Source organism: Chrysoperla carnea, chromosome 2, assembly GCF_905475395.1.
Source record: "Chrysoperla carnea chromosome 2, inChrCarn1.1, whole genome shotgun sequence".
In the NCBI taxonomy this organism is placed as follows: Eukaryota; Metazoa; Arthropoda; class Insecta; order Neuroptera; family Chrysopidae; genus Chrysoperla; species Chrysoperla carnea.
This window is the reverse complement of record NC_058338.1, coordinates 54491005-54518945: the sequence shown is the minus strand read 5'-3', so window position 1 is coordinate 54518945 and position 27941 is coordinate 54491005. Positions and strand designations below refer to the sequence as shown.

The following is a 27941-nucleotide window of genomic DNA, read 5'->3' as shown; positions in this document are numbered from 1 at the left end:
CTAAACAACAATACCCTGTTTGCTTCACAAATATTTTACCAATGTTAAAGTAAAGTATTAATTGAATGATAATACCTAATTGCAATATCTATTATAATAACCCTCTTGGAATTGAACCCTTATGAATTATAAATAATTTTGAGTATTCCTATGTAATACAGGCCTTTATGTATGAAGTTTAGTGGTTTGTAGTATGCGTACACATGCTTTCATACTAAATTGAAAATTTACTGTTCATAAATACAGAATGATTGAATATCATTTGGGAATAGTTATATATCCAAGAATCTAATTCCAATGAATCATATATCTACTAGTACGATGATATTTGATGGCTCCAATATCACAGTAATAGTCATGTTTACGGTTTTCGGATTTTTTACAACATTACTAACTCGAAATATTCATAAAATGAAAAATGCAAATAATATTTTATGTTTAATAATTTGTTATTTACATTATCTCTTTGAGTCTACGTTTTTATCAGAAAGCACCCACGCCATTAAGTTTTACTCCTCGAAATACCCAGAATTGTATTTCGTATTTTACAACAAGACAATCGCAATTAGATGCTTATACTGGATAACTCTATAAAATTGATACAAAATAACAATTAAATAGAGCAACAAAGGCTCGTAATATCAAATTGGTTTTATCTTTATTTTGAAGCTACATTTTTACCCTTATGTATGGAACAAGACATCATTAAATGACACTTCGGCTACGTTTGTAGGTCTTCATACGTTCAGTCCAATTTTAGATGACTTTATACCAGCAATGGCTCTTCGAATATTGGCTTCAAGGGCATCTAAAGTGGCTGGCTTGCTGGTATAGACCAAGGACTTGACGTACACGCAAAGAAGTCGACAGGTGTCAAATCATGATCGCGGCGGGCAATTAACAAAACCATTACGCGAGATAATCCACTCATCGAATGTCAGCAAACTCAAGACGCATTTGGTGGTCGTACGGCTTCAGTTCTTGAATCTCAAGAGAGACAACACCATTTTGTAAGGGTGTTGTCTCTGTTGAGAAGCCTAAAGCAGCTGCACGACGTCGAATCAACAGTTCATTATCCTCTTCAAGATTGGCCGCTACAGAAGCTATGATTTCTTCGCTTCGATCAGTTCTTGCTCTGGTTTATGGCTTCAGGTCCAATAAAGTATACTCACGCTCTAACTTATCCACATAGTGCGACGAATAATCTGCTTATTGAAATGATGATGACCATGTTCACTACCAAAGTCACTTAATACAGTCACAATTGAACCGGAAATTTTATAGTATTTTTTAATAATTTCAAACGATCGAGATGCGTGAAACAATGCATGCTGAAATGGCAAAATATACTGAATATTTTGACAGCTATAAGGCATTAATATGTCTGACAGTTGCCTAGTAACCCCTATTGGAAAAGATATCATTCTTATTGGGTCATCCCTTATATCGTTCACTATTCACCTGAGAAAAATAATATTTTTATTGTATTTCTAAGGTTTGTGGCGTATTGTTATAGAGTGCGTGAATATAAAAGTCTTTATGGTATATTGACAATATTTTTTTCTCGAAAGTAATTAAGAAATACGTACCAGTATTTTTTCAGATTTGGAATCGTACAAAGGTCGAATGATGGCTGGAAATATATACAAATTTGTAAAAATGTGTCTCGTTTAAAACTTTTTTTGGAAATTACGGGAACATTCATCGTTGCTACTAGATTATAGTTGTACTTCTATTTTGTAAACGTGTAGAAATCACTCATTATCTAACTAACTTTTAAGTACCTAGATGTTACAAAGCCGTAAATTTTAGATATAACATAGATAATATATTAAGGAGATTTGTATAAAATATATTTCATAATGCTATTACTCAGAAAATAAAAGTAAGTTTTCTATTATGCTAGGGCTATTCTACTTTAGACCACCAATTAGAAAAAATGTATTATACTCCAGTACACTTACGAATTGACCCAAAAGCTTTGACATTATATTTTTTTATTTGTAAATTCGATAACATCAGATTTTGCGTATTCGGGAAATTAAGCCTTTCGCAACCATCTTGGAAATTGATTTTTTGTTACGTTTTGGTCTATATCTTGCGTTCTATTAATTCAAATTTGATGATTTTGATGTCGTTGGAGTTGCTTGCCTACACGCTACTTCCTTGCGTACGTACACGGTACAATTGATAGCAAAAAAGTTATTCGTGTTTAAAGCCAAAACATTTTTCGTGAGTTTTTTTTCTAACGGATTTTTGCAAATTCCTTTTTAATAGTGCATTGATCAATTGAACGTTTTTTAAAAAGGTCTAAATTACGCGTAATTTGATATGTCTACCACATAAATTGGTTGATTTGTCGCCGACCAATCCAAGCCCAAATTCCAGTGCACTAACGGACTGACCCAAAACTTTGGACACTATATTTTTTTATCCATTCATTGAAGAGGAAATTATTTGGAGCCCTTAAATCTTATTTTGAGTTTTCGGGAAATTAACCACTTTAAGGTTGATCGGGGAGTACTCTGCAATTTTGCAGTGCACTCTTTATTTTTGTGCAATAGATATTAAAATTTTTTATCTGTAAATGAATTATATAAAATTAGATAGCACCTAAACATCATTAGTTCGGTTATGTAATTATATACGTCTTTCGTCTTTTGTCTCTTTACTAAATAATAATTGTCTTGGTGGGCAAAAATTTTCGTTAATTTTTTATATTTCAAATTAGGATATTATCAAAACTAGTCAAACAAGCAAAATCACGGAAAATTGTATATTGACGGAGAATTTTCAGAAAATATTAAAGATAAGAAAAAGTTTATACATACAAATCGATCGAAAATTTTACGTTCGTTAATTTTGGACTATTTTTTCTCTAAAATGCATTCTTATCGAGTAAATTGCAAGAAATTGGGGAAATTCGTTGATTTTCGAAATCAATCCTTTTTTTTCTGCGCATGCGAGAAATTTTATTCTACAGATAAAAAGTTGAAAATTGGCATATACGGACGGCATTGCTGCAACATCAGCTAATTTGATATGAGTATATAATTAGTAAAAATATACAAAAAGTGTAAATACAATTTCAGTAAACAAATATGTTCAATTAGGTAGGTATTTATAAAAAGACCGCCTCTGTATTCAATGCATAAATTATTATTACGTGAGCGTCGAGCTTTTTCAATATTTATTGTGGGTGGATTTTTGAATAATTATTGGGACTATTTTATATGTATATTTTGTACATATACCTTTTATACTGGATAATGGTCAGAAAAGTTTCCACTCTCATATTCCAAAACCGGAATAGAAAGTCAAAAAACGCGAAAACACATATCGGATTATTTCTTAGGAAATAAAAATACAGTTTTTCTTTATAGGGCACGTCTTCCTGAATTATATACAACATTATTTATTATCGTTGCTAAAAAAGCTTCTTTTTTTTGAAAATTTTGTTTCATACACTATAATTTTTGACACCTGAATCTAGGTATTTTCAGGTTAAAATGTTTCCAAAAACAAAATTTTAACCGGATTGGCAAATTCTTAATAAAATTTTTGGACAGTAGTTTTTATATGCTATTCTGTTCCTGAGTTGGCTACTAGAAATATGTAGTTCCATTGAAAAAAATAGAGTGGATCTAATTTGGACCGTGAAGACGCCCCCGTATAAAAAAAACATAATACTGCAATGTCATTCCCCTAAAATTGAGCTGATTTGAGTTAATTTTCCATTATGTTTTGTAAACATAAGAGTGAAAGCTTTCTAAAAAATCACTGTGTATCTATAGTTTCCTATGCCTTTCGTGATAATAATTCAATCAAAACCAGTATTTAATAAAAATAGCAACATGCATGATTGGGGGCAAATTTTAAAATTATTAAAAATGAAAAGGTTAAAACAAAATTTATTGATCAATTAAAAATGAATTTGAGTTGTTTCTATGTTGTTGTTGTGTGTGTGTATTTTTTTTTTAAATATACCTCAATAAAAATTATTGAGGTAGGCACGCACGAAAATGAATAAATAATCAGGATCTAAGCATGTTATGAATAAATAATCAAATTCTACCTTTCCAGAGAAAATAGTGTTTTGTTTCAAGCCACCTGAAGCAATTGTTGGTTTGGAAAAATACTTTCTCGTTTTATCCGATTGCGCAACGCAAACGAGTGGTACGGTTTCTATGAAATTAAATTGTGGCCCCATCAAGATCAGTTTTTAATTTTATTGATAAAATTGAGCATACTTGACGTTGGATAAACTGAACCGGTTATTCTTTTGATCCTTTAAATTAGAAGTCAATATTTGTAAACACTGTATTGTAAGTTCGACTTACACCAGATAATTCAGCTATCGTTTTCAATAAAAATTAAACAAAAAGATTGTGCTTACAAATAAATCAATTGATCACTGAAAATTTAAAATGTTTTATATAGAAAAACCATGAATATGAAATAAATAGAAGAAAATGATGAATGAAAAAGTTTTTCATATTGCATTTCTTCAAAAACAAACTTTTTTTATTAATTATTTTTATCATGGATATATTATAATTGGCAAATAATTATTTTTTATTTGATGGAAACACAAAAATATTAGGATAACGTATGCAAGAAATTATTCACGATTGCAATGTTAAAGTACTTTTTCCCCTGCCTACTTTGATTTCAGTGTACAATCTTTATATATGTGACAACACTTTGCCTGTGATAAGAAAAACAGCGTTGTTTACGTAAGTTCTTATTTTGGACCGTTTCTATTTAATAAAGAGCAGAAGTGGCCATGATCAGGCGAAATAGTGGAAAAACACTTTTTTTGTGGTGCACCCTTTCCCTTCTTTCTCAGTAGAGATTTTAATTAGCATAGTAATTTGATCCTCTAGCATCGTTACAAACTTATCTGAAAGCATATGCCCCATATCTAGAGATTCTAAAGCATCACTAAGAGCACATTATAGCTAGATTTGGTCTGTAGATTCAAAAGCTTCGCTTACATGTAACCTCTCAAACGGGAGTAATAAATCAGTTTATTAACTTTCGTCTGAGGTAGCTTGCAACCGAAGCCTATGAATTTATATAGATCAAATCCAGCTATAATGTATTTGTACCCGTACACATTGATTTTTAATCTTTTAGCTGTTATTGAAAGCTCCTTCTAATGAAAGTAATACAACGATCGTGTATCGTTCTTCTGAAGATATGCCTGAACAGCTGTACGTACTCTCAACTTATTTTCCTTTCAAATAGGGTTTTAAATGCTGCATTGCAAATTTTCTATATTAGTAGACAATTTCAATTATATGCTCGTCCCTCAGTCTCTTTTGAATGCTTATCTTGCAAACCGTTGAAAGACTAAAGAGCCTGGAATTTCTCTGGAATGTAATACAATGTTAAGCTACTGTGTTGCATTCATCGCGAAGACGCCTTTATAATTCATTTAAATAAGATATTTTACAGAGGACAACAACATACCAGATCACACCATGCATACAGCTTCTTTACACTTTTATACGATATACTCTCACTTCAGCCGACATTGTTTTAAAAAGTTTTTCAAACATTTAAATTAAAAAAGTTATTCAATATTATGATTATTATTATCGTAGTAATAAAAAAAATGTTCCAACTTCCTTGTGTTTAATTTAATTTAGTTTTATTATTTTCCTTTGAAAGCTCTCTTTTTTTTTGTCTTATGACAATGAGTAGACAGTGGGTGTCATTATTTTATTATCATTGTTGTCTTATAAAAATGCAATCAACGTGTTATAGAAATCCTTTTAGAAATAAATTTGGTATAAAATGTCGTAAAAACTCTAAAAGTCTGAAAACGTCTAAGGCAAGTGCAAGTGAGCAATGCATAGATTATAGTTGCTTTAAATCGATAATCCAGAAATGTCCTATAAACTACCATGAACGGTATGAAATTATGATTTTTGACTGAAAATTTTGTTGCTTGGTCATAATTTCATACAGCCCTTATAAACGTATGAAATTATCGCATATCAGAGAATAAAAAGGAAGCATCTATATGAGTATCTACCATTGATCGCTTACATTCAAAAATTTGATAAAACATAAAATCCAGTACTTTATTAATATTTACAACAAATAATTGGATAAAGAAGGGCCAAATTGTTTAAGAATTTTATTTTCTGCCTGTCGTGTTAGGTTCCGTTGGACACATCTTTATAAATGCAATAGAAAAATTTACGTAACTATCCATCTCAAATAAAAATTGTGAAATTATAATTGTGTTTCGGCAACCGATCGTTACATAGCGCTACACAATTAGAGGTAATCATTTTAATTATTTTCCTACATAAAGTTTCGATACTTCTAAAAAGCATTTTTCATTTTTTTCTCCTCTTCTTACAAAAAATATCGAGATGATATCTTTTAAATATCTACCAAAATAGTATAAGTTTGTTTGACCTAAACTATCGATATGGACTTGCTTCGTTTCTAGTACAAGAAAGAGGTTAGTTACTGTTCACATAATTTGAGTTAATTTCAATAAAAGTACCTACTACGTTATTATCTTTGGACTTTCATATGGCACATAATATTTAGAGTTCTCGATTCAGTAATTTGGAGTATTCACCTTTAAAAGTTTCTTCCAAAATATCGCAAAATAGTACGAAATCGGGCAATCGGGCACCATAAAGTTAGAAGTACAAGCGAGTTTCATCTCCTCATTCTTGTGATTACTTGTGTAGTTCAGTAGCTATTACAACTTGTATAAAGAATAAATATCTGGATGACCGAGCTTTGGTCGGTATTCTTAAAAAGACACAAATTTTATCACTAATAGAAGACCGTTTTAAATGTCTCCACACAAATACCAATTTGAATCATTAACTACGATATACACCAATAGATGTCAGGAAGAGTTATAATTTGCATTGCCGGTTTCAGTTTTCATGAAAAAACGAATAAAACGACGTTTTTTTAAAATGAAACCTTGTTAGATCGACTTATCGCCCCAAAAAACCCCTGCATACTCATTTTCATGAAAATCGTTGGAGCCATTTAGCTTTTATCGCAATGTGATATTTGGAAAGTAAGTCGAAAGTGAGGTAGTGAGTTATTCAGTTCTGGCTAACTTTGGCGGGTATACTCAGAAAGCATACTCCGCGAGAGTGTAGATCAGAGGTTAGATGTAAAATCATAGGAGATACTTCAAAGCACCATGTATTGTACAAAGCTTCTTTTCTATTTGTCTCTGATTAGTAACAGAATGAACACATATAACCTCTTTGTGAATTGTTTAGTTAGAATTTATATTACGTACACAGTATAAAGTTTACTTTTTTTATATATTGTTGTTTGACATACAGCAATCCAGCGGCTAGGAAACCTAAGTACTGCTATCTACATTTATCGTCACTGTTATAGAAAATGATCATTTGATCGTCATGCCGTCGACATCTTAAACCACATACTGTGAAAAAGCTAGTTACTGATCTCTTATGGCAATTAACAAATGCGGCTCAAGAAGTTTCAATTGGCGCAGAAATTACGACTGTTATTAAAGCTCTTTCGTACGTTTTTTAGTTGTTTCACCTTCAAATGATATCTTTTAGAATTTGATACAATATTCATTCTATTCTATACTTCATCATCGTTGTTCACAAATCTGGAGAAGACGATGAATGTAAAAAGAAAAGTGTAATTCATACAATTTTGCCATCTTTTGAAGGTTTACACTTATCAAAACTCATAGAGATATGTTTCTTAATCTCCAACTGTGAACATATTGAGACTTTTTAAACCGCCCAATAATCATTGAGGTACTCGTTCTTGGATATCAGCAATAAGCTTTTGTCCACTAAGAATAAATCGTTTGAATAAAAGTCTAATGGTTAATCATAATGTGCAGATAACAAAACACAAAATTAATTTTAATAAAATTTAAGGATCAATAATATTTTTAGTTAATAATTTCCATAAACCTATGCATCCGGTCACGTGACAGCAAACACAGATCAGATGTACTTTCAGATCTAAGCTTACAAATACAAATACCTATATCATGTCATGAAGTCATATCATACAGGACACCTAACATATTTTTTTTTTAAATAATACTTTCTTGGTGTAAATCAGATACTAATGTAAAATATAAACCAATTTTTCAAATTCAGGACAAAAGCCTATTCGGTTAGACAAATAATACGTACGGCCTTCATACGCCTTGGTACAAATATTAATTATTGTTCTATTCGAGCGGTAGTCATATCCCTTAACGTTATATTTAATAGTTACAAATATATAGTTTTAAATATAAAAAAGAAACAAAATATACATAAATATAATGCATAATATAATAATATACAGCTCCAACGAGCTTTATATAGCTCATATATAATAATGATAATAATAATAATAAAACAGTATATATACCTGTATAAAACAGTAGTCCATTGGGTTGTCTAGTCTTGAAATAAAACGATACGGTATCTTGAGCACTTACAATAGGTTCACCACCCGTCTGGCTCAAGTCATATGAGAGGAATTCTGTACCACGGAATGCTGCTTCAGATGGTGCTTTATCTGTAACAAAGAAGAAACTTTTATAGTAGATGGAAAAAAAAATACAGGAAAATACAAAACAATTATTATTATATTTCTTTATCCATGTTATTTTTCATGTATACATTTTCTTTATATGTGATGTTTAATTGAAATTTGTTTGGACTTGCCTCGTTTCTAGAACATATTATTATAACGAAGTTACCTATAGCTAGAATTTAACAGCCTTTGCGTTTTAATAACTAAATGATTTTTAGCTTTTGAGAGCTCTTATGATAATTTATCTCACATTATAATACAAATTGATTAAGTCGTTTGGCATGAATCCAATAGACCTGGTTTCGATTCCTCGTATGTATGTATCTTTTTAAAATTCTTTTTAATGGAGATTTACTCGTCTTTTTTATTTTCTTTACAGTGTACAATTACAGTTGTAGCCAAAAATTTTTGCCTTCGCGGGTAAACAGTGATGTTTACGAAAAAATGTTGTTTATTTTTTTAAAACGAACATATTTGTTATTTAAAATTTTGTTCTATCTTTAATGGTTTACAAGATGGATCCTTCGGATCTAAGACCTTGACCTATGTTGCTCATTTACGAACTTAGCCTCACTTTTTACGTCTTGAGCACGCTATAAAAATTTCAGCTTGATTTCTCTTTTCTTTTTGAGTTATCGTGTTTACAGACAGACGGACCGTCGGAAATGGATTTATTAGGTGATTATATGACACCTATATCAAAATTTTGTTCGTAACATCAATATTTTTAAACGGTACAAACATGGGACTAAACTTAATCTACCTTGATATATTTCATATATACAAAGTATAAAAACCACAAGTCTGTAAGGTAATCAATCATACACAGACACGGACTTTTCTGTATTCGGAAGATAGTCGGATCCCTTAACTTCAAGATAAGTCAAATGTCCTGTGAGTGAGGCAAACATAACAGCTCATTAGGGAACATGCTTTACATATTTTTGTCATTATATATAAAATCAAAATTCAGTGTGTGTGCGACAGCCTTAAGAGCAACAAAAAAACCATGGTTTTTAATACGTCTGAAAATTTTTATAATTAGTACTAAACCATTCTCAGAAAAATATAAAAAAAGAAAACTTAAAAGTCCTTAAAAATATTTTTATAAAACAAAGATTATATCTTTCTCCTCTATTCTTACACACTCCCTACACTCGTAGTGTACAATTACAATCATAATAATGATAATGGAAGCAGAGAAAAGGTATAACCCTATACATATTCTTCCAATTGTTTTTAATGATGAAAATTATGTATAAGACACTTTTCTTGACCCAATTTTTAATATTGCACTTGTAATTTAATTTTTCATTTGCTAATTTTTTTTTTCATATTTATTTTTAGGTAGGCACATAGTAGGTATGACATGTATTCATGAAAATTATTTAATTCATTTAATGTTTGTGTCAGGTAAATATTTCATTGCCTACTTTATTATACAGAACATATTCTGTGCACTTGTAAACCAAGATATAGGCCTTCCCATCCCATATTATATATTATATTATAAATGTGAAAGAAAGGATGACTATAGCGAATGGATTTGAATGAAACTGTACAAAAATATAACTCATACATCAGAATAACACATAAACTACAGTTTATAAAGATATATTATAACAAAAATTAAATTTTACTGCAGACATTTTACTGCTCCATCTTGATCATAATTTTTAACTATTAATTAAAGATTTCTGTAAAAATTTAAAATTGTAAATGTAAAACAATTCATGGCCATCTTTTTTGAAATACTTCATGAATTATGACAATTTAATACTTAAAAAAATTGAAAACTGCACATATTTTAGATGTGTAAAACAGTCCCTTCGAGTGTTATGGAAGAGAGATAAGTAAGATCAAGAGAGGTAGAGGCTATAACGCGGTAGTTTTACATATTTTGAACGACTATACTGAAAATAAAAGAGAGGCTATGTTGTTTCAGTTCACTGAAAAAATTAGATAAAAATGTTAAATCGTAAATGATTCTGATTTAAGAAAGTCAAATTGTGGATTGCAAAAAATAATTATATTGTCCATTGCCTGCTAACTCCTGAAAAGCTCGAAGGGTTGTCGATTATTTTCAGTAAACTTAATTAATCCTTTTCTTTACATTTTCAAAAATCACCCTATACTATCTTGCCTCATTGCTTAAATAATACTTCAATGTAAAAAACAGATTGTGCCAAGTTGTCATACACTGCTTTTGCTTGTTTGGGTATATACGTCTACTTTAATACATACAATGTTGATGATATTTTTTGTAGTTACTTACTAAGTTGTCTGATATTCGATTTGTTTTATTTATTTTTTTCTATTTTCTTATTTTTTACTCATTATTTTTTATTGTTGATTTTACTTTACTTTGCTGTCTTTCGATTCATATATAAATAAATATAAGCAAAGAAATGTATTAACAATTTTATTTATTTTAAAAACAAAAATAATAAGGCTGCTAATAATATAGACATAGATGGAGGTTTTTCTAATAAGCACAAATGTACTGAAATAAATAAAGCTAACCATTTACGGTGTAATTTGAAACAAATGGATCAAAACACATATTTGGTATTTCGGGAAATTAAAATGCGAACCAAAATTTCACCTTTCATAATAGAGAGACCTACATTTATATAACATGAAACAATTTCCGACTGCTAAACACTTGCTTTACAATAAGAAAAGCAATCTTAATTGAGTTTTTGATTTATACGCGTTCTGTATCACCGCTTGCTGCTTTGGATGGAGGGTTAAAATGGTGAAAAATGCTACCTCTAAATTTATATAAAATTTAGAAACGTATCCAAATTTTAATCATTTTTCAAAAACTAATTTGTTAAAAAGACTAGAAAAATTGTTTCTTATTTTTTAAAATAGCCCGTAAAAAGTTCTTATTCGAATTTTTTTGATTAGGATATTCGCTTTCCAAGCTTTCTAAGCTTAGGGAAAAAGGAAGAAAATCTTCGTTACCGAAATTGGATCTGAGGCCTCATTTACGAGATAATTAACATATTCTTATATTATTAATTAATAAAAAAATATATTCATTAAAATAAAATTCATTCAATAAAATACTACTTAAGGTAGTACCAGCATGAAATCACTTTTCGACAGATTTGGCCGAATTTTTTTTCTCGGGTTTATAATAGCTTTATTTATGAATTCCTAAAATTTCATAATTTTTGACCGTTTAGATCGCGAGATATTTAAAGACAAAGTTCGCGATTTTGAGGGTCATGTCCCATTTAAAGCATGTAAAATGTCCGGTCTCTCCAACTATTTTTTATGATATTATTATATATTGAAGAAAAAGTAGAAAAAAATGTTTATACATTAATATTCTAAAAAAAAAAAATTAGAAATTAATTTTCACTTTCGAGATATTAACTTTGACGTAAATTGATCGAAATTGGGACGTTGGCATAATTATTTCCCATTTTAAACGGTCAAAATTTCTGAAACTTTGGGAATTAATAGTAAGCATTATTAAATTCTTAAATTTAATTTTTCGTTAAATTCTGTCGAAAAAAAAATTGTACCATTGCTTTAACATAGAAACTGCAAATATCATGCTGGTAATACCTTAAACAGAGGATGAATTTTATCATATATGTGGAGGAGTGACCTAAATGCAAAATTGCTACAAAAAAAACTCTGTTTGGCTACTTAAATTATTATAAAAACTAACCCATAAAAACCAAATTTTTTAACACTTCCTTTCTTTGTAAATTAATTTTTGTACGTGACCTACCGTGCGCATATCACATACCTTTAGCATGTATTTAATCGGGACAAATCACGTTATGTATGGTGTGTTGAAGTTGTAATTAGATACCACTTTCATGATTTTGTCTTATTAGTTTTATTTTTTGCGGTAATTTCGCATTAACGTCACTCCTTCACACTATGACTAAACACATTCTTTGTTTATGTAGTGTTTTATTGGACGAATTTTGTTTTGATGAATCTATTTTTTATTAATTGATTAATATAAGATTAGATTAATTATTTCGTAAATTAGGCCTCAGATCCCAATTTGGTAAATAACTTTTTCTCCTTTTTTTTCTCGGCTTGTTCAGGAAGCGAAAGTTCTGCAGTCAATTATAGAACACTCTGTTTATGTATATATTAAATTTAAAAATTCTGCTTTACAAATTTATTAAATAAATATAAATAAAAATTTTTGAATAACTGAATAATAAACAGTCTTCCTTAAATTATATTTGCTAGGACCAAACAACATACTTCCTTTTTTTTCTTGTTCTTTAACAATCTATATTAAATATGTCTTCGTTTTATTGTAGGATAAACTAACAGTTGTACAGAGAATAAAACAATGATGAGGACATTTTTGTATTATTATTAATAAAATACGGTACAATAATGATATTATTTTTATAAAGTAAGTGATTTTCTTTAAAAGAAGATTAATTATTTATATATTTCTCAACAATTTATTTCATATTGTTTGTTTGTTCCTATTAAACAATCTTTTTAATGTTTGTTTTATATCATTCTTCTTTCACCACCTTTCTTAAAATTTTTAATTATTTGAATTTGTTTTGACTCATATTAAAAGATTATTTTTAATATATTTTTATTTTTTATTGAATTTTGTTGTTGTTTCTTACAACCAAAAGTACAATTAAAGTAAATGGAAGTACCTAAGTTGAACAAAAAATTTGATAACTATTGGGTTTTACAATTAAGATTTCAGCTCTAACTTCAGTTTGCAACCGTTGCTTTGAGACTGTTAACGTCGCACGAAATATGTAATAAGTAATAAATAATATATAACAGTGAATTGAATCAAACAAAGTCAACCAAAAGTAGTAATTAAAAATATCAAATCAGTTAATGAAGCAAAGTTGGACGAAATAGTTCGATTACTTCACATTTAAATAATAAAATGTCTAAAAATCTGTATTTGCATTTTCCACACAGCTTGTTTATACCAACTGATTGAACATATACATTGACATTTGGGTACAATGTTGTCAATAAAAGAGCCTGATTTGACATCAATCAAATTGTTTAATTATTTATTTGTGCAAAATCGGTGCAGTAGAAATGCATGTTTGACACTACAGTTTACAAATAAAATAATTCTGTGTTATTGGAAAAATATTCATAAAAATTTTAAGGTTGGTATGAGATAAATTTAGAAAAGACCCCTTGCGCCCATAAGAACTCATGTTATATTGTCGATTTTTTTTTCGAAAACGATACAGTAGATCGTTCTGAAATTTTGTATATACGTTAAGTATGGTGTCGAGCTCACGTGGGTTTTTTTTTTTCATTGAAATTCAATAAAAATTAGCATTATGTCCATAGTACCTTAAGATACAAAACATGTTTTTATGACCATAGAACCAAAATATCAAAAATTGAAAATTTTATTAATTCATATGAAACTAGCTGTACCCCGCCACACTTGTTGCAACACTCGGTGTGGGACAATAGGATTGCATAGATATAGATGAGAAGTATATAGTAAATTTTATGAACTTCGATGAACCTTCTTCCAATTAAAGAGTTCACAACTTTTAAAGGGCTGAACAGATTTTCATTTTACTTACAATTTTTTAATGTACATCAGAGTTTAGTACCAGACTGGGATTACTTGAAAATGTTCGATCATTTATCCCCACTTTCACCCCTCTCCCATATCCCCTTGCATCGGGATAACAATTTTGATATCATTTGATATCCCACCACCACTTAAATATATTTGAAAATATTCGATTGTTAATGAATACGTAGAACATGTATGCGGTCAGGCTTAAGTTAGAATTTCGAAATAATCTCATTGTTTGTCCTAGATAACTAAATTCTTAATATTTGATGATAAAAAAAGCACAAATGTAGGTACATAGAATATTACTGTGTATAAACTTTCAAACTTCAGAAAACTGAAAAGTTTTTTTTACATACACCACCTGGAATTAATTCGTTTTTATAAATATATTATGTATATAATCTAGATATTATAGTAAATATTATAAATAGGAACGTCAGTTAATTTGTTTGTCTTTATGTAAAGAGAGGGTTACAAAGAATACTTTTCACTTCGGAAATAAAAATCTTCTTCTTAATTAATTATTAAGCGTATCTCGGCATTGTTTGTATTCTCTGTAAAAAAATCACTCGTACAGTCAAAAAAAAATTCTAAATATCAACTGATATGAGATTATCTTAACATCATAGCGAGATCAAATATGGCGAATGGGGCCATCAGTGGTTTGTAGTTTAATATAAATTTCAAATATTGTTGTTTTGAAATATAACACAGTTTTAATCAATTTTTTTTTTTTATGGGTTCTAATACTTATGAATATTATAACAAAATACTGGTGTGATTGTCACAACTATATGAACAGGTAAAAAAAATAAAAGGTTTTTACCTGCTTATAGGTTTATTTAAAAAAAAAAAAAGATTACTTCCAGTCAGCGACATAGGGTTTACTAATTATTTTAGTGTCTTAAGTCCATTACTCTACCTATTGCACTATCAATGGTTGTTACAAAAGTACAATAATATCGTACATAAATAAAGATAATAATTAATATATTTTAAATTCTCTGCCTATTAGTAACAACAATTTCATGTGATTGGCTCAATCACATATGGACTAGATATGATAGATATGTTTTCGTACTAACCTAATTCTATATTTAAAGCAAACATAAAGATATGTTATTTTAATTTGTATATTCGCATTATTTTATTTTCCATCAATAAAATACATGACTTTAAACTAAAATCAATTTCATTCAAAGAAGTAATCTTATTGAAATCTCTTGTATTATTCAATCCTTGCCAGTTTTTATGTGAAATCAGTGATAAGATTATCATTGATTATAAGAAATTATCTTGGGTTATAACAGATCGTAAATGGTTTCTTTCTTTGAATCGATTGTAATCATGTGTAACATAAATTAACGAAAACTTTTCCATTTACAATTCGAGAAAGTACTTTTCATAAGAAAATTAAACATAAATAACTATGTCAGTGAAATAAAGAACCCAAACCATTTTTTTTTTTACAGAAAAGTTCATTAACTTCCATTTAACCGTAATAAACATTTATTTTGGTATAGGTTCATTTCTTCATTGCTTCACCCAAAATTTATAAATCTTTATTTCTAAAGTAAACATTAAATATCCTACTAAGTAATTAAATAAATGTGAAAGTTTGTTTGTCTGAATAATTGTTACTTAAATACGCAAAATCAACTGGACGAAGTTTTGGTACACAGGGATAATAAGTAGTAACTTATTTTAAAAAAAGATTTAAGATTCCGTACCAAAATAATGAATCCCAAGAGACTGTCAACAAAGGGTGGGGGAGCAAGTGGGTTACTGCTAGTTCCGCATAAATAGACTTAAATATGTTTTTTTTTTATTGACAATAATAACCGAATAAATCAATTCAAAAGTATTTCTGATTTAATTTTTCTAATTTTCATGTTTTCTATATAGCTTCTTTGAAAGCTTGGCCAAACGAAACAATATTAAAATGAGCAATTGATGATTTAATCTTGATGTCGTGTTAACCAATTATTGAATGGTTAATTCTATTGAATCAACATACGCGACATCCTAGCTAATATCTTTAGATCAAGATAATTCTACGAGAAGTCAAAAATTTTCAAATTACTTTAAATAACAATTTATTTCTTTTTAAATTTTAAGAACAACCTACCAAATAAATTACAAGAATGCTATTTCAATAAATGGTAGGTCACAAAAGTGGCAGGAAGAAATGTACCCAAAATATACATATAAGATTCAAGGAGAGTTATTTTGCCTAGTTATTTGCTTTCCTGTTGTATTAACATATTAACTTCTACACAAGGTGTCTGGTTTTCATCGCACAACCAAACTATTTCATCAACAAATCGTTTTTGGAAACAATAATCTGAGAATGAGTTTTTTTTTTTTTTTTTGTGGGGAAATCTTACGGAGACCTTGTTTTTGTTCTTATAAAACAGCATACAAATTTTTTTTTTCTAAAATCTAATAAATTAAAGAAATCGTGCAACAATTAAAATTGAAAGCAGGAAATTGGTCCATAGAAAATATGAAAACTGTTACTTTTAAAAGAAGATCGGATTTTAAATTTGTTTTTCGTCGAAGTAATTTCTTTCTTCAAAAAATGTTTGTAATAAAAATTGAGTGGTTTTTACAGAAAACAATTTTCTAATTTAAGAAATTCTTAATCAGTTAAGAACGTCATTTGATGTTAAAAAGACCTTCAAATCGAGGTCAAAGTCTACATAAAATTTCTATTTAAATGAATCAGCTTTACTAGGATCTTTTTTGCGAAAAACTATACGCTGACGAAAAATTCAGGATGAATGATTAAAACCGGACACGCGGTATATAAATGTATAAACTTTTTAAGAGCTAAATATTCTATTTTATTTTCAAGACACTAAATCATGAGAATTCCTAAGAGACACAAATTTAGAGATTGATAATATAACAGTCAAGTTTTACTGTTTTTACTGCATATAAAGGTTATGTTGTTTTGTTTGTACTTTGTTATTGTTATTTTGTTATTTTAACTTTATATAGTCGTTCCCCGTAGTTACGTGTGGGTGTGCAATGTGTTCCCGTGTGATATAAACATGTTTTTTTTCGGTTCTATTTTATAAACTTATTAAATAGAATAAGTTTCATGCTTTCGATGTAGACTTTTTAAACATATGTTTGAACATGCAGGTTACTTTTCATGGTTCAAGAGTTCTTCTAGTCTCTCTCTGACTATACTACATTTTGTATCCTTAAATAAGTACAAGCAGGTCCTTTATGCTAGAACAAATCTGATGACCTGTTTTCGCTACACGCAATCTTAAATATGCGGGAATCTTTCTTGGCACACACCATCTCCAATGGGGACTTTTTTTTAATTAAGTCATGTTGCACTAGTTCGGAATCGCTAAGAGTCGTGGCAGTGGGCACAAATTTTGCAAGATCTGAGAGCAGAACAAAGTCCCGAACAAGTGAAATTAACGAAATTTAATAAACCCCCGACAAATTTTTCGGGAAAGGAAACCTGAACTCGTACTTGATACATATCTAAGAAAACTTTCTATTAAATTACCTTTTTCATTAAAGCCTTTTCGAAACTGAAACTAAAGCCAATTTTTTAGTTTTTTCGGGTACGGAACTCGCACTTAAAATATAGCTAAGAACCCTTTTCATTAAATTACCTTTCAAACGAAAAAAAAATCAAAAACGGTTTCACCGAGCTTAATATTTTGATTAATTTCAAAATATTAAGCTCGGTGAAAATAAAAAAAAGCTTCATCTTGTTTGCTATATCTTCTTAAACGTAGTTTGTTTGCACTTTCATATTTAAAGTTAAATTTTGGTTTAAAAGTTTAGATTGAGCATTTCTATTTCTATCTATCCTAATGAAAAATGCAATACAACCATTTTTATCGAGATATGAAAATATTTTCATCTCAGTCATTTCTAGGAAACTATGAGGTTTGTGGCAAGCATTGTCACAAATAAAACAAAAGTAACTTTTATGTCACCAAGTAAAACTGGGAAATTTTTTAAAATCTCCGAGTTTTTTTAGGGTATGGAACCTTGAGCGGGTACGGAGGATTATCACCTATTTTTTAGTAGTTCCTGGTACGGAACCCTAAATTCGAACTTGAAATATGGCTAAGAACACTTCCCATTAAATTACCGTTCAAACGAAACAAAAAAATTCAAAGCGTTTTATTCGCTTTTAAAACTTATAAAACCCCTTTTTTGGTTCCGGGGCTAAAAACAAAATTAATGAACTTTCAACTGTTGTCAATAGTTTCTCCATTTGATGGGTGTATGATATCAGGGGTATTCTTACTTTTTTGGGAGATTCTGCTATTTCTAGATGGAAATAATTATGCAGTTAACTAAAACGTAAAAAATAAATTTAACGAAAAAACCTTCTAAAATTTGAAAAGAAAAAAAATAAAATAAAATTTAATTTCATACGTAATATTTATGTCTATATAAATTAAATGCTACGATTTATAAATGTCACTCAATTCTAAAATGTAACACGATCGAATTTATATTATTTTATTTCTTTCCTTCTTTTCATTTTCATATCTCACACTTAGTGATACTTGTATAAAAAAAGGTGTCAAGTTTGATAAAGTGATTGCAGATCTTATTATACGTTTGTTTACTGTATAATGTGCGGGCAAACTGATAGACAGGCAGACAATAAATATGTTATGAATAATGTCGACATAACAACTCATTATATAAATTTGTTACTGACTAATTAATGATATACATTTTTGGATACTCGTAATTTCATTACACTGTACAAAAGAAATAGTTCATTTTGAGGATTCCTTCAACAACAACAACAACAAAAAAGGATTTTTATTGAAAAGAAAATTTAAAAAAATTCTACAAATACCTGCTATCTATATGTTTGATTATCTGCCATCACAGATAGTTCAGAAGAAATGTAGTTTTGGAACGAACTGGTGTAAAGGCACAGAATTTTGGTTGGAAAGTATACCTTTATGCCTAGGGTAGCGGGTTCGATTCCCGCCGTCACAACAAAAATTAATTAAATTAATAGTTGTGATGGGCTGATGTAGTGCATGAGATATGCATGAAGGAGGTGTACTCAGCCTCTGAAAGTAACTGAGGAGTTGATAAATGAAATTATCAGCGAAAAAGTGGTAAAACACATATATGGCATTACAATGGGCTCTATAGCCTGAGTGTGCCCTTCGTGGACAGCCAATATAACCTAACCTAACCTATACCTTTCATTTTGTTTTAAGCATTAGTCATGAAACGTAGATTTTTCAGGTACACTTTTTTCAAAATATGTAGGTACAGTGTGATCATTTCAAAAGTATCTACCAATAATAACTCTTAATCTGATGTGTCCTTCTCCCCCCGCCCTTCGTGGACAGCCACCACGAAGACAACCACCAATATTTAAATCGACGTATTTTCACTCAAAACAATAATTACGTCAGATCAAGAGTTATTAAGGCTGTATACTTTTGAAATGATCACACTGTATATACCTTGTAACGAGTCTGTATCGTAGGCAGCTGTGAAGGTCTTTTGAGACTAGTTAGAAATTGACGGGAATCTGTTTGTCAGTTATTTCAGAATGACAATAAACAATAATACAGGCATGAATCATTTTGTCCGATCGTCCATGAAACGGGGTGTTAAATACAAGTTGGATGTTGTTTACCACATATGTCACTATCAGGTCTCTCCGCTTAAAGTTTAACACAATATCCAATAGAAATGAATTTTGTTAGTACTGTTATAATCTCACTAGGGAGTTAAACTGTTAGAGTGATATCATCTTCCATGCTGCTTATATACCTTTATTATCAATACCTAAGTATTGCGTGTAAAGATTCGATCTAACCTTTAACACGTTCATCAATTATTAATTTTCCTAATTTAAAAACTAAATTCCCTTGAATTATAAATATATGTTAATAAATTTTTAGAAAGTGAAAGCTAAATGCCATTGGTTAAAACTTGTCAGATGAGTTAATAACGGATAATTACGGTGTTGTAGGTACAGTCCATAAAATTTAAGACAGAACAATAGGGTACTTTCGGTAGTAAAAAAAAGTTATGAAATTTGAAAACAGTTAAAATTTATGTAAAAATATACTTAAATATTCTGATTTCGAGTCATAAAAGCACATTTTTCTATTATAATATTAAAATATGTTAATATGTATATGAAAAGAAGCAGATGGAGACTCCGCAAAAGCCAAGGGCCTTCTAGGCCTGTGGTGCTGCTATATATATAATATTAAAATTAATTAATCGTAATTTGTAATATGTATATCACGTGACCTAAAACGCGTGCAAGCTCTGATGTGATGTCATATCGGTATGAACCATAGACCATCAGTTAATTCAGTGTAGACAGCTGAATATAATATATCCATAGATAATAAATATTTATATTTATTATAATTAGTTGTCTATGAATATATCTGTCAAACTTATCTGTGTTATTTCATATAATGATACCCATATTACGTCAAATTGGATGCCCGCGTTTTTGACAGTTTAAAATTTAATTTAAGTTTTTGGCAAGAGAGCGTATGTATTTTTCCGAAATAAAGTCTTGGTGGCTTGTTATTAGCAAAATCAACATTTTGAAGTACTTTTTAAAATATAGTTTAATACTCTATTGCGTTTCATAGCGAACATTTTGTTCAAGAGGAGTATAATATGAGAGTTTGGCAGCATCACCTGTCATTGATAAACACACTTCTAGAAATTTTTATATATTTTCTTTCTTCATTGGTTCATACTAAATAAAAATTTTGGTAAGTAGAAATGTTCCCATTTAAAACATCCAGAAATTTTTCATTTAATTAGCAGGATAAAAATTCAATAAGAGCATACATCTTTGGTTTATTATACAATTAAAGAAAAGATGCAAAAATCATTCAATCGGATAAAAATGTTGTCGAGTCATTTAGTACGCCCGACACTGCGTTGTAACTTACTTAATGCCTAGTTATTGAATCTTTTAAAATATTTCTATGGTATCGATTTTGCATTTTAGGACTTAAAAAATTGTTAAGTATTATTCTTATCCAAATATTTTCAAGAGTATGCGTTTGAACAAATAATATAGATACTTTAAATTTTGAATAGGAGCTTAAATGTCATGTTAAAAAAATATCAGACTTGAAAAAGTCGTACTTTGTTATACAACGTGTTCTGTTATTGACTGCAGATCGTCGGCCTACAGAAAAAGCTCATAAAGGCGAAGGAAATAGTCTTTTACCAATTTTGGATTTGAGCCCTAATTTGGACGCTACATGTATGACAAAAATTGATAAATTTGTTCATTCACTGACTATGATTCGATAACCAGCAGCCAATGATAATCAGAAGATATTAGTAAATTTCATTTAATAATATTCAACTAAAGAAGGGAATGATTTCAATTGGATATAATTATTTTGAGCGTTACAAGCTTTCAACTAAATTTAACATACTCCTGATTTATTACCTAAATGTCAGAGTATAAAAACCAATAAATAAAAAATAAATTATGAAAATAATATGTTTTATATTGTTTTTATTTATTTGTAACTAAACACAGTAAATAGAGCAGAAATATAAAATTATTTGATTGATGATACCAAAACGGTATGTGACACATTAGTAGTCGTCTGTTGTAGTAAATGTAGTAAAGTAGGTAGCAACTATAGGAGGTGGAATTCAATTGTTTTACTAACAACACAAACCAAATAATAACAATAACAAACATATAAGCTGCAATTTTAATGGGGATGAGGTTTGGGGGGGTAGTGGTAGTTTGGTAGTAGACATACGGATAGACAAACAACAGATTGACAAATAAAACGTTTAATAATAATAAAATAATATAAAACATTTATATTTTATTGATGTGTTGAAAGTACACTGACAGGCAAAATATATGGTATATCATTTGAAATTTTTTGTAACTTCCCACTATAGGAAGTTATTGTTATAACTTTAAATAGATGTAAAATCTTGCGGAGTTTTTTTAATTTGACGGTTTGAATTTTTTGGACACTTACTGTATTATATAAATGATGTTTCGACTAGTCGGCCACTTTCGTCTTCGTGTTTATTAATTAAACAAACACATTATTATTGTTTTATAGTAAACATATTAAAAACAAGCTTAGCAAGTCTAAACATAGCGTATTTATATTTTAAAAACACATCTGCTTATATATTATACATAGAGCCTGTAATTGAGTTAAGATCCGTATCCGTATATTCGGATATACATTTTTAATGATCCGGTACATCACTAAAATATTCACTCTATTGGCATTGCTCACGCAAATGTTATTTTAGAATTTATGAGGCTTTGGCTTGCGGAACTCACACAGGTAACGTTTTTTTTTTTTGCAACTTTGTAATTCTTCCATTTCCTTGCGCCACGCTTAAAATATATGTACACTTTTTAGCATGAATAAACCCACCATCTGAAGCGCTCGAGTTAATTCACTTATCGGTTGTTTTTTACTAATCTGATCGTCTGCCCAACCTTGTTACCCGTTACGTTAAAATCCTTTTTAATTTCTGAAAGCTGTCATTTATAAAGATGCGAAAATTTAGGTTTTGCCTTTATCGCGATTTCTATACCAGTGACTGTATTTTTTATCAATAAACAAATAAGGAAAAACTTACACAATTTATTCTTAATTGTTCACTTAATAGATGTGCCGATTTGTTTCAGGACTTGGTACCACAAACTTGTTTCTAATATTAAGAAACATGCACTATTGAGTAGGTCACGGTAATAAATGGTTTCGTTTGGTACCAATTAAATTTTTTTTTTTTGTTTATTAAATACCATCAAATAAAAAATAATTTGATTTAAAGTAGATATCATCGAAGCGCAAGATCTGTGTACGAATATTTTCCGGATCAATTTACACTAATGTTTTTAAAATAATTTTTATACTTTAATTTAAATGAAGTTTCATTACGTATATTTTAGGTACGAATTTGTTTTTTAGTAGGTTTTACAATTCATTTTACAAAAGAATCTCCACTAAGAAAATTTTGATGAAATGCTTCGTTTGGTATAGATACTAATTAAGGTTATAATGCGTTAACGTTGTACAGAACTTTTTGTCATGTTTTTTAAATCGTTAAGCCGTTTGAATATTTAAATTGGATCTTCGAGTTTGTTACTTCCTTTAATTTACTCTTGAAAATTAATTAAAATTATATTAACTATATGTTTGCAGTAACTATGTCCCGCTTAAAATTTCTAGATTATTCTCAGAGACGGACTATGCACTATGACCTACACCAAAACCGTCATGGCGTGGGGGTATATTCCTGTTGAAAGGGCTTCCGAGTGCGATTCCAGATAAATTTGCGAGAATTAAAGCAAAAAGGAACGTATGCAAACAAAAGGAAAGTAGAAGGAAGCAGACCAATTTTTTATCAAAGGGCTCTCGTTTGGGCCACTGGTAGATTTACGAAATCGGAAAAATACGACAGTGTCAATCGTAACGCAGGGGTATAGGGCGAAGAAGCTAGGGCCAACTCTGGCCATTCTTCAATACGTCACACTATTATAGGTGCGTGCTTTCTTACTCATAATAAGCAAAAAACTTCATAAAAACATGTGTCCGACAAAAGTTGCTCAGTTACAGAAAATTAAAGATTTTTCTAAAGTCAGGTGTAATCAAGTACGAATTCAAATAGCCGTGGCTTCAAAAGCGTTAAAACAATAATTGAAAAGTGTTAGTTTGGCAGGTAATTTAAAATACTTCAAATAATAATAAACAATGCTTGAGTCAGTTATATTTTACATTAAGTACTTTGTGTTACTGCTTATAGTGTTCAATATTCCATAACTATGGAAGACGGAAAAATTTTTGCTCATTTACAGAACTAACATGCATGTTCTTTAACCTATGAGGCAGATCAAAAACATAGAGCGGTTGGTAGAAGATATCGTGAACAATTTTAAGAATTGTGGAAGCTGCAGCAACTTGTTAAATATTTGTATTGTTAAATATCTTTTTGCTTCAATATCTCGTTAATAAATTATTTTTGGACATATATGAACCTATTCGGTTTATTTTGAGCTAAAAAGTGTGCCTAAGATAGTGCCGTGCAATTTAATACCTAATCTATTTGCGAGTCATCTCATTGAAAATGACATAATTCAGAAAACTAATATTTTTCTCAACTAATCCCAGATTATGTCCGAAAAAACAATTTTTTTTTTTGTCAAAATTAAAAAAACATTTTGTGAGTAATTAATTACAAAGGAAAATAAAATATTTTAAAATAAATAAATACAAATCAATTAAAATATAAATTTAAATAATATTTAATTTATTTATGTCATTATTATTAAATATTAAAAAAATTATCAAATAAACCGTTGAAGGATCAACGATATACAGGGTGGGCCTATACATTTTTGCATTTTGATCAAGTGTTCGTAATTGTAGAAGTATATTGTGAGACGTTACATATCTTTTAGTTTTAAAAAATATCCCCTGTAATCGAACGCGTGATTATTATGGTGGAGAGATGGTCCAATCTTATTTCAGAACTTATATAATGGTCTGGAGCACACAAAGGTAGATGTGAAATTGATTTTTAGATTTCTATTTGTATTTTTTTAATCCTTTCTAGGTGATTCGATCCCCATATTTCGGACGCCTAAATAACCGTTGAAAAGTTTAATTTTATAACGTCAAAAGATTTTTATTTTGTTTTATAAAGAATTTGTTTCACGTTTCCAGTTAGTTTTGGATGTTAAGTGGTTTAGTGTATTTAAAAATACACTAACTACACTAAATAACACGCCCGTTTTCGAATAGTAGGTATACTCCAAGGTAGATGAAGGAAGGCTCCTATCAAACCATGCTACTTTTGTTTGAGTGAATTTTTGATTGGTTAACTAGATAACGAGGTCTTACCCATAATTGATTAAAGTGGTTTAACCTGTATAAAACGAAAAAATTTCAGAAACCGGTGCTTTATATACAAAATGGGAAAATTGACTATACCAAAAAAAAAAAAAAAAAAAATCGGCTATTTTCTCTTTTAATTTCTATTTCTATTTTTTATGGTGGATAAATATTGCAGAATTCAGATGTCAGTCGATTTTTGCTGTAAACTATCGTGATGTGTTGAGTAGTTAAATCAAATTTTCTTCTAAACGTTATATTTACTTAAAATGAATAATTTCGTGATAATATCCCTGTATACATTGCACATCGAACAATAACAAAATTTGCTATATTAAGTGACAAATAAATGGGATGAGAAAAATTGAGCATGCACAGTTCAAAAAATAGTCAACATTTTTTAATAAAATGTTTCTAAATTTAGTTGAAACTAACTGACCGTGATTTTGCTTTTGCGAGTTTTGTACATACTTGATATAATAAATGGTCGAAAGTTTTAAGCATTGCTAAAACCCTAGTGTTGAAAGCAGCTTTTTCTACTAAATACAATACTACAATTTTCTCATTAGATCATTATCCAAGTAGATGTAATATGAGTGAATGCTTGTCTTCTTATAAATAAAAATCTCTTGCCAAGGTGTTTGTGCTTAACCTCCTCCAAAACGGCTAAACCAATATTATTACATTTCTTTTTGTATATTCCGTAGACATGAGAATGAAGGTGTATAGTATTTTTCACCCTCCTACCTCCACTCTTAAGTGGTGAAGAAGAGAATGATAATTTGTAAATGGAAATTCCACGCAAATAAAATGTCAATGTTAACTAACTTCATGTGGTTTATAATGTTTACAAAAGATAATTCTAATTATTCTACTCACAAACAATATGTTAGGCATGTTTCTTTATAAATCGAAAATTTCAACATTTTATCTAATCTTGTAAAGTGTAAAATATATAATACACAAAATTTGAAAAAAATGTTCTTTTCCACAGGATGTTTTACAATTGTACAAAAAAACTTGGAAACAATGGTTATAATGGTATATGTATATAGGTAATGGTATAAGTTCAAACTGGGCAGTTTACAGATACTTTATAAACACTATATTAGTAAGAAAGGTTTATTGTGCAATTATATAAAACGACCAAAGAAGGAAAAGGTCTAATTATCCTAGAAATAGGAATAAAGTTTGTGTTTAATGAGCAAATGAGCAGGCTAACCGGAGGATAGGCGGACGATTTGGCTAAGCAACAGCATTATCTATTAATGAATTTAGAGCTGCAGGTGTTGATTTAGATTAATAACCGCTGATCAAAAGTTGTAGTCAAATAAATTCACTGATAATGTGGTAAGTTCAATATTTTTATACAATTCAAAGTTGGTAAACGAAAAGCTACAATTTTGATAAAATATTTACCAAAATTAAATACCCTCATTCAAAAAAGCTTTGTTATTTAATATATTTTTTATTATTTTGGATAAAACTTTCGGAATTTGATTGTACAAAATAACTACAATTCATAAATATATTAATTATTACTTATTTATTTTTAATAATATATTTATTTCAATTTATGCAAATGATTGATTTTAAATATATTTAATTTAAATTTATTAAATAATTATTTAAAATAAAATTTAAATATAATCATATTTTTACATAGTGATGCAAAAAACTTAATAAGGTCCAAAATATTAATATCATGATATTAAAATTAAATATATATTATGTGAATCCGTACCTGAATAAATCCAACATATCGAGAACTAGCATGAAGAATTCGATTTAAGACAAATCAAATAACCCAGGCATAGAAACTACCTGTATATTTTCAAATTTTATCTATTATTGATAAACGGTAGTATCCTGATGCTGGTAGTCTAAATTTGAACTACTGAAAACGTACTCACTTCCTGTCTTATTTAGTACGAATTATTATCGCCTGCAGTTGGCGGGGTTTATCTGGCTGGAATTTGTTTATTTATATTGAACTTTAAAATGGTAAGCACAATTGCCATCTGGTAGTCTACATTGGAACTATTAAAACGGGTCCACTTCGTTCTTTAAATATAACGAATTATTATTGCCAGTTGGCGGGGTTGCAACTCCCAGTTACAAATACATGATTTATTCAAGATATCGGGGATGAACTCTAAGACAATCAATAATCCCAGAACTTAAAGGAGCTGAAACATGTAAAATTACATAAAATCTCATTTATTTCAGAGAGTAAAGCAGTACATGCAAATTTTTTCCGCCTAAAATCGGATCGTATGAAAATTTACCAAAATTTTAACACAGCCATAAAGTAATATGAAGCTTCGTAGGTTTTTCAAAGTTTCATCTCAGCTAGGATGTTATTTTAGAAAGCAGTCCAGCAAGAAAAAAATACCGTATGCCATAGTCGTTCGGAATTCCTGATTTGATTTCTTTAACTTGATTACAATACCTTCATATTCAATTGGTGAGTACAGTAAAGTGGTCTTCTTTAGTATAACAAGTTAGATTTGTTAATTTACAGTGGCGTAGCGTGCCTTGTCGGGGCCCCGTATAAAAATTTTTTTGGAGGCCCTTATATGGAGGTAAAGATTTTTCACAAAAGAAAAAAAATATTGTGAGAAGTAATATTTATTTATCACATAATTTACCCATTTTACAAATAAAAATCGAATTTTAAATATTCACTCTCCTTGCCTTTTTATCGGCAAACTGATTTATTAAATCATTTATGGCTGATGATGATTTTAGTTTTTCTAAAGTTTCTGCCTCTATGGACAATAGTGAGATGTCTGACAGCCGTTCTTGTCCCATCGAAGTTCTTAAGTAATTTTTTATTAGTTTTAATTTTGAAAAACTTCTTTCTGCCGTTGCGGTTGTAACTGGAAGGGTCA

The 27941-nt window shown here is 29.4% G+C and overlaps 1 protein-coding gene across 2 annotated transcripts in view; it reads right to left on the bottom strand.

Moving 5' to 3' along the window:
- LOC123291979 (neurexin-1) overlaps nucleotides 1-27941 on the bottom strand; it is a 357550-nt gene that overhangs the window by 179619 nt on the left and 149990 nt on the right. For both annotated transcript variants that reach the window (XM_044872472.1, XM_044872471.1), the window contains exon 3: nucleotides 8407-8556. In XM_044872472.1, the coding sequence (XP_044728407.1) occupies nucleotides 8407-8556 (150 nt within the window). The remainder of the gene's footprint in view (nucleotides 1-8406; nucleotides 8557-27941) is intronic.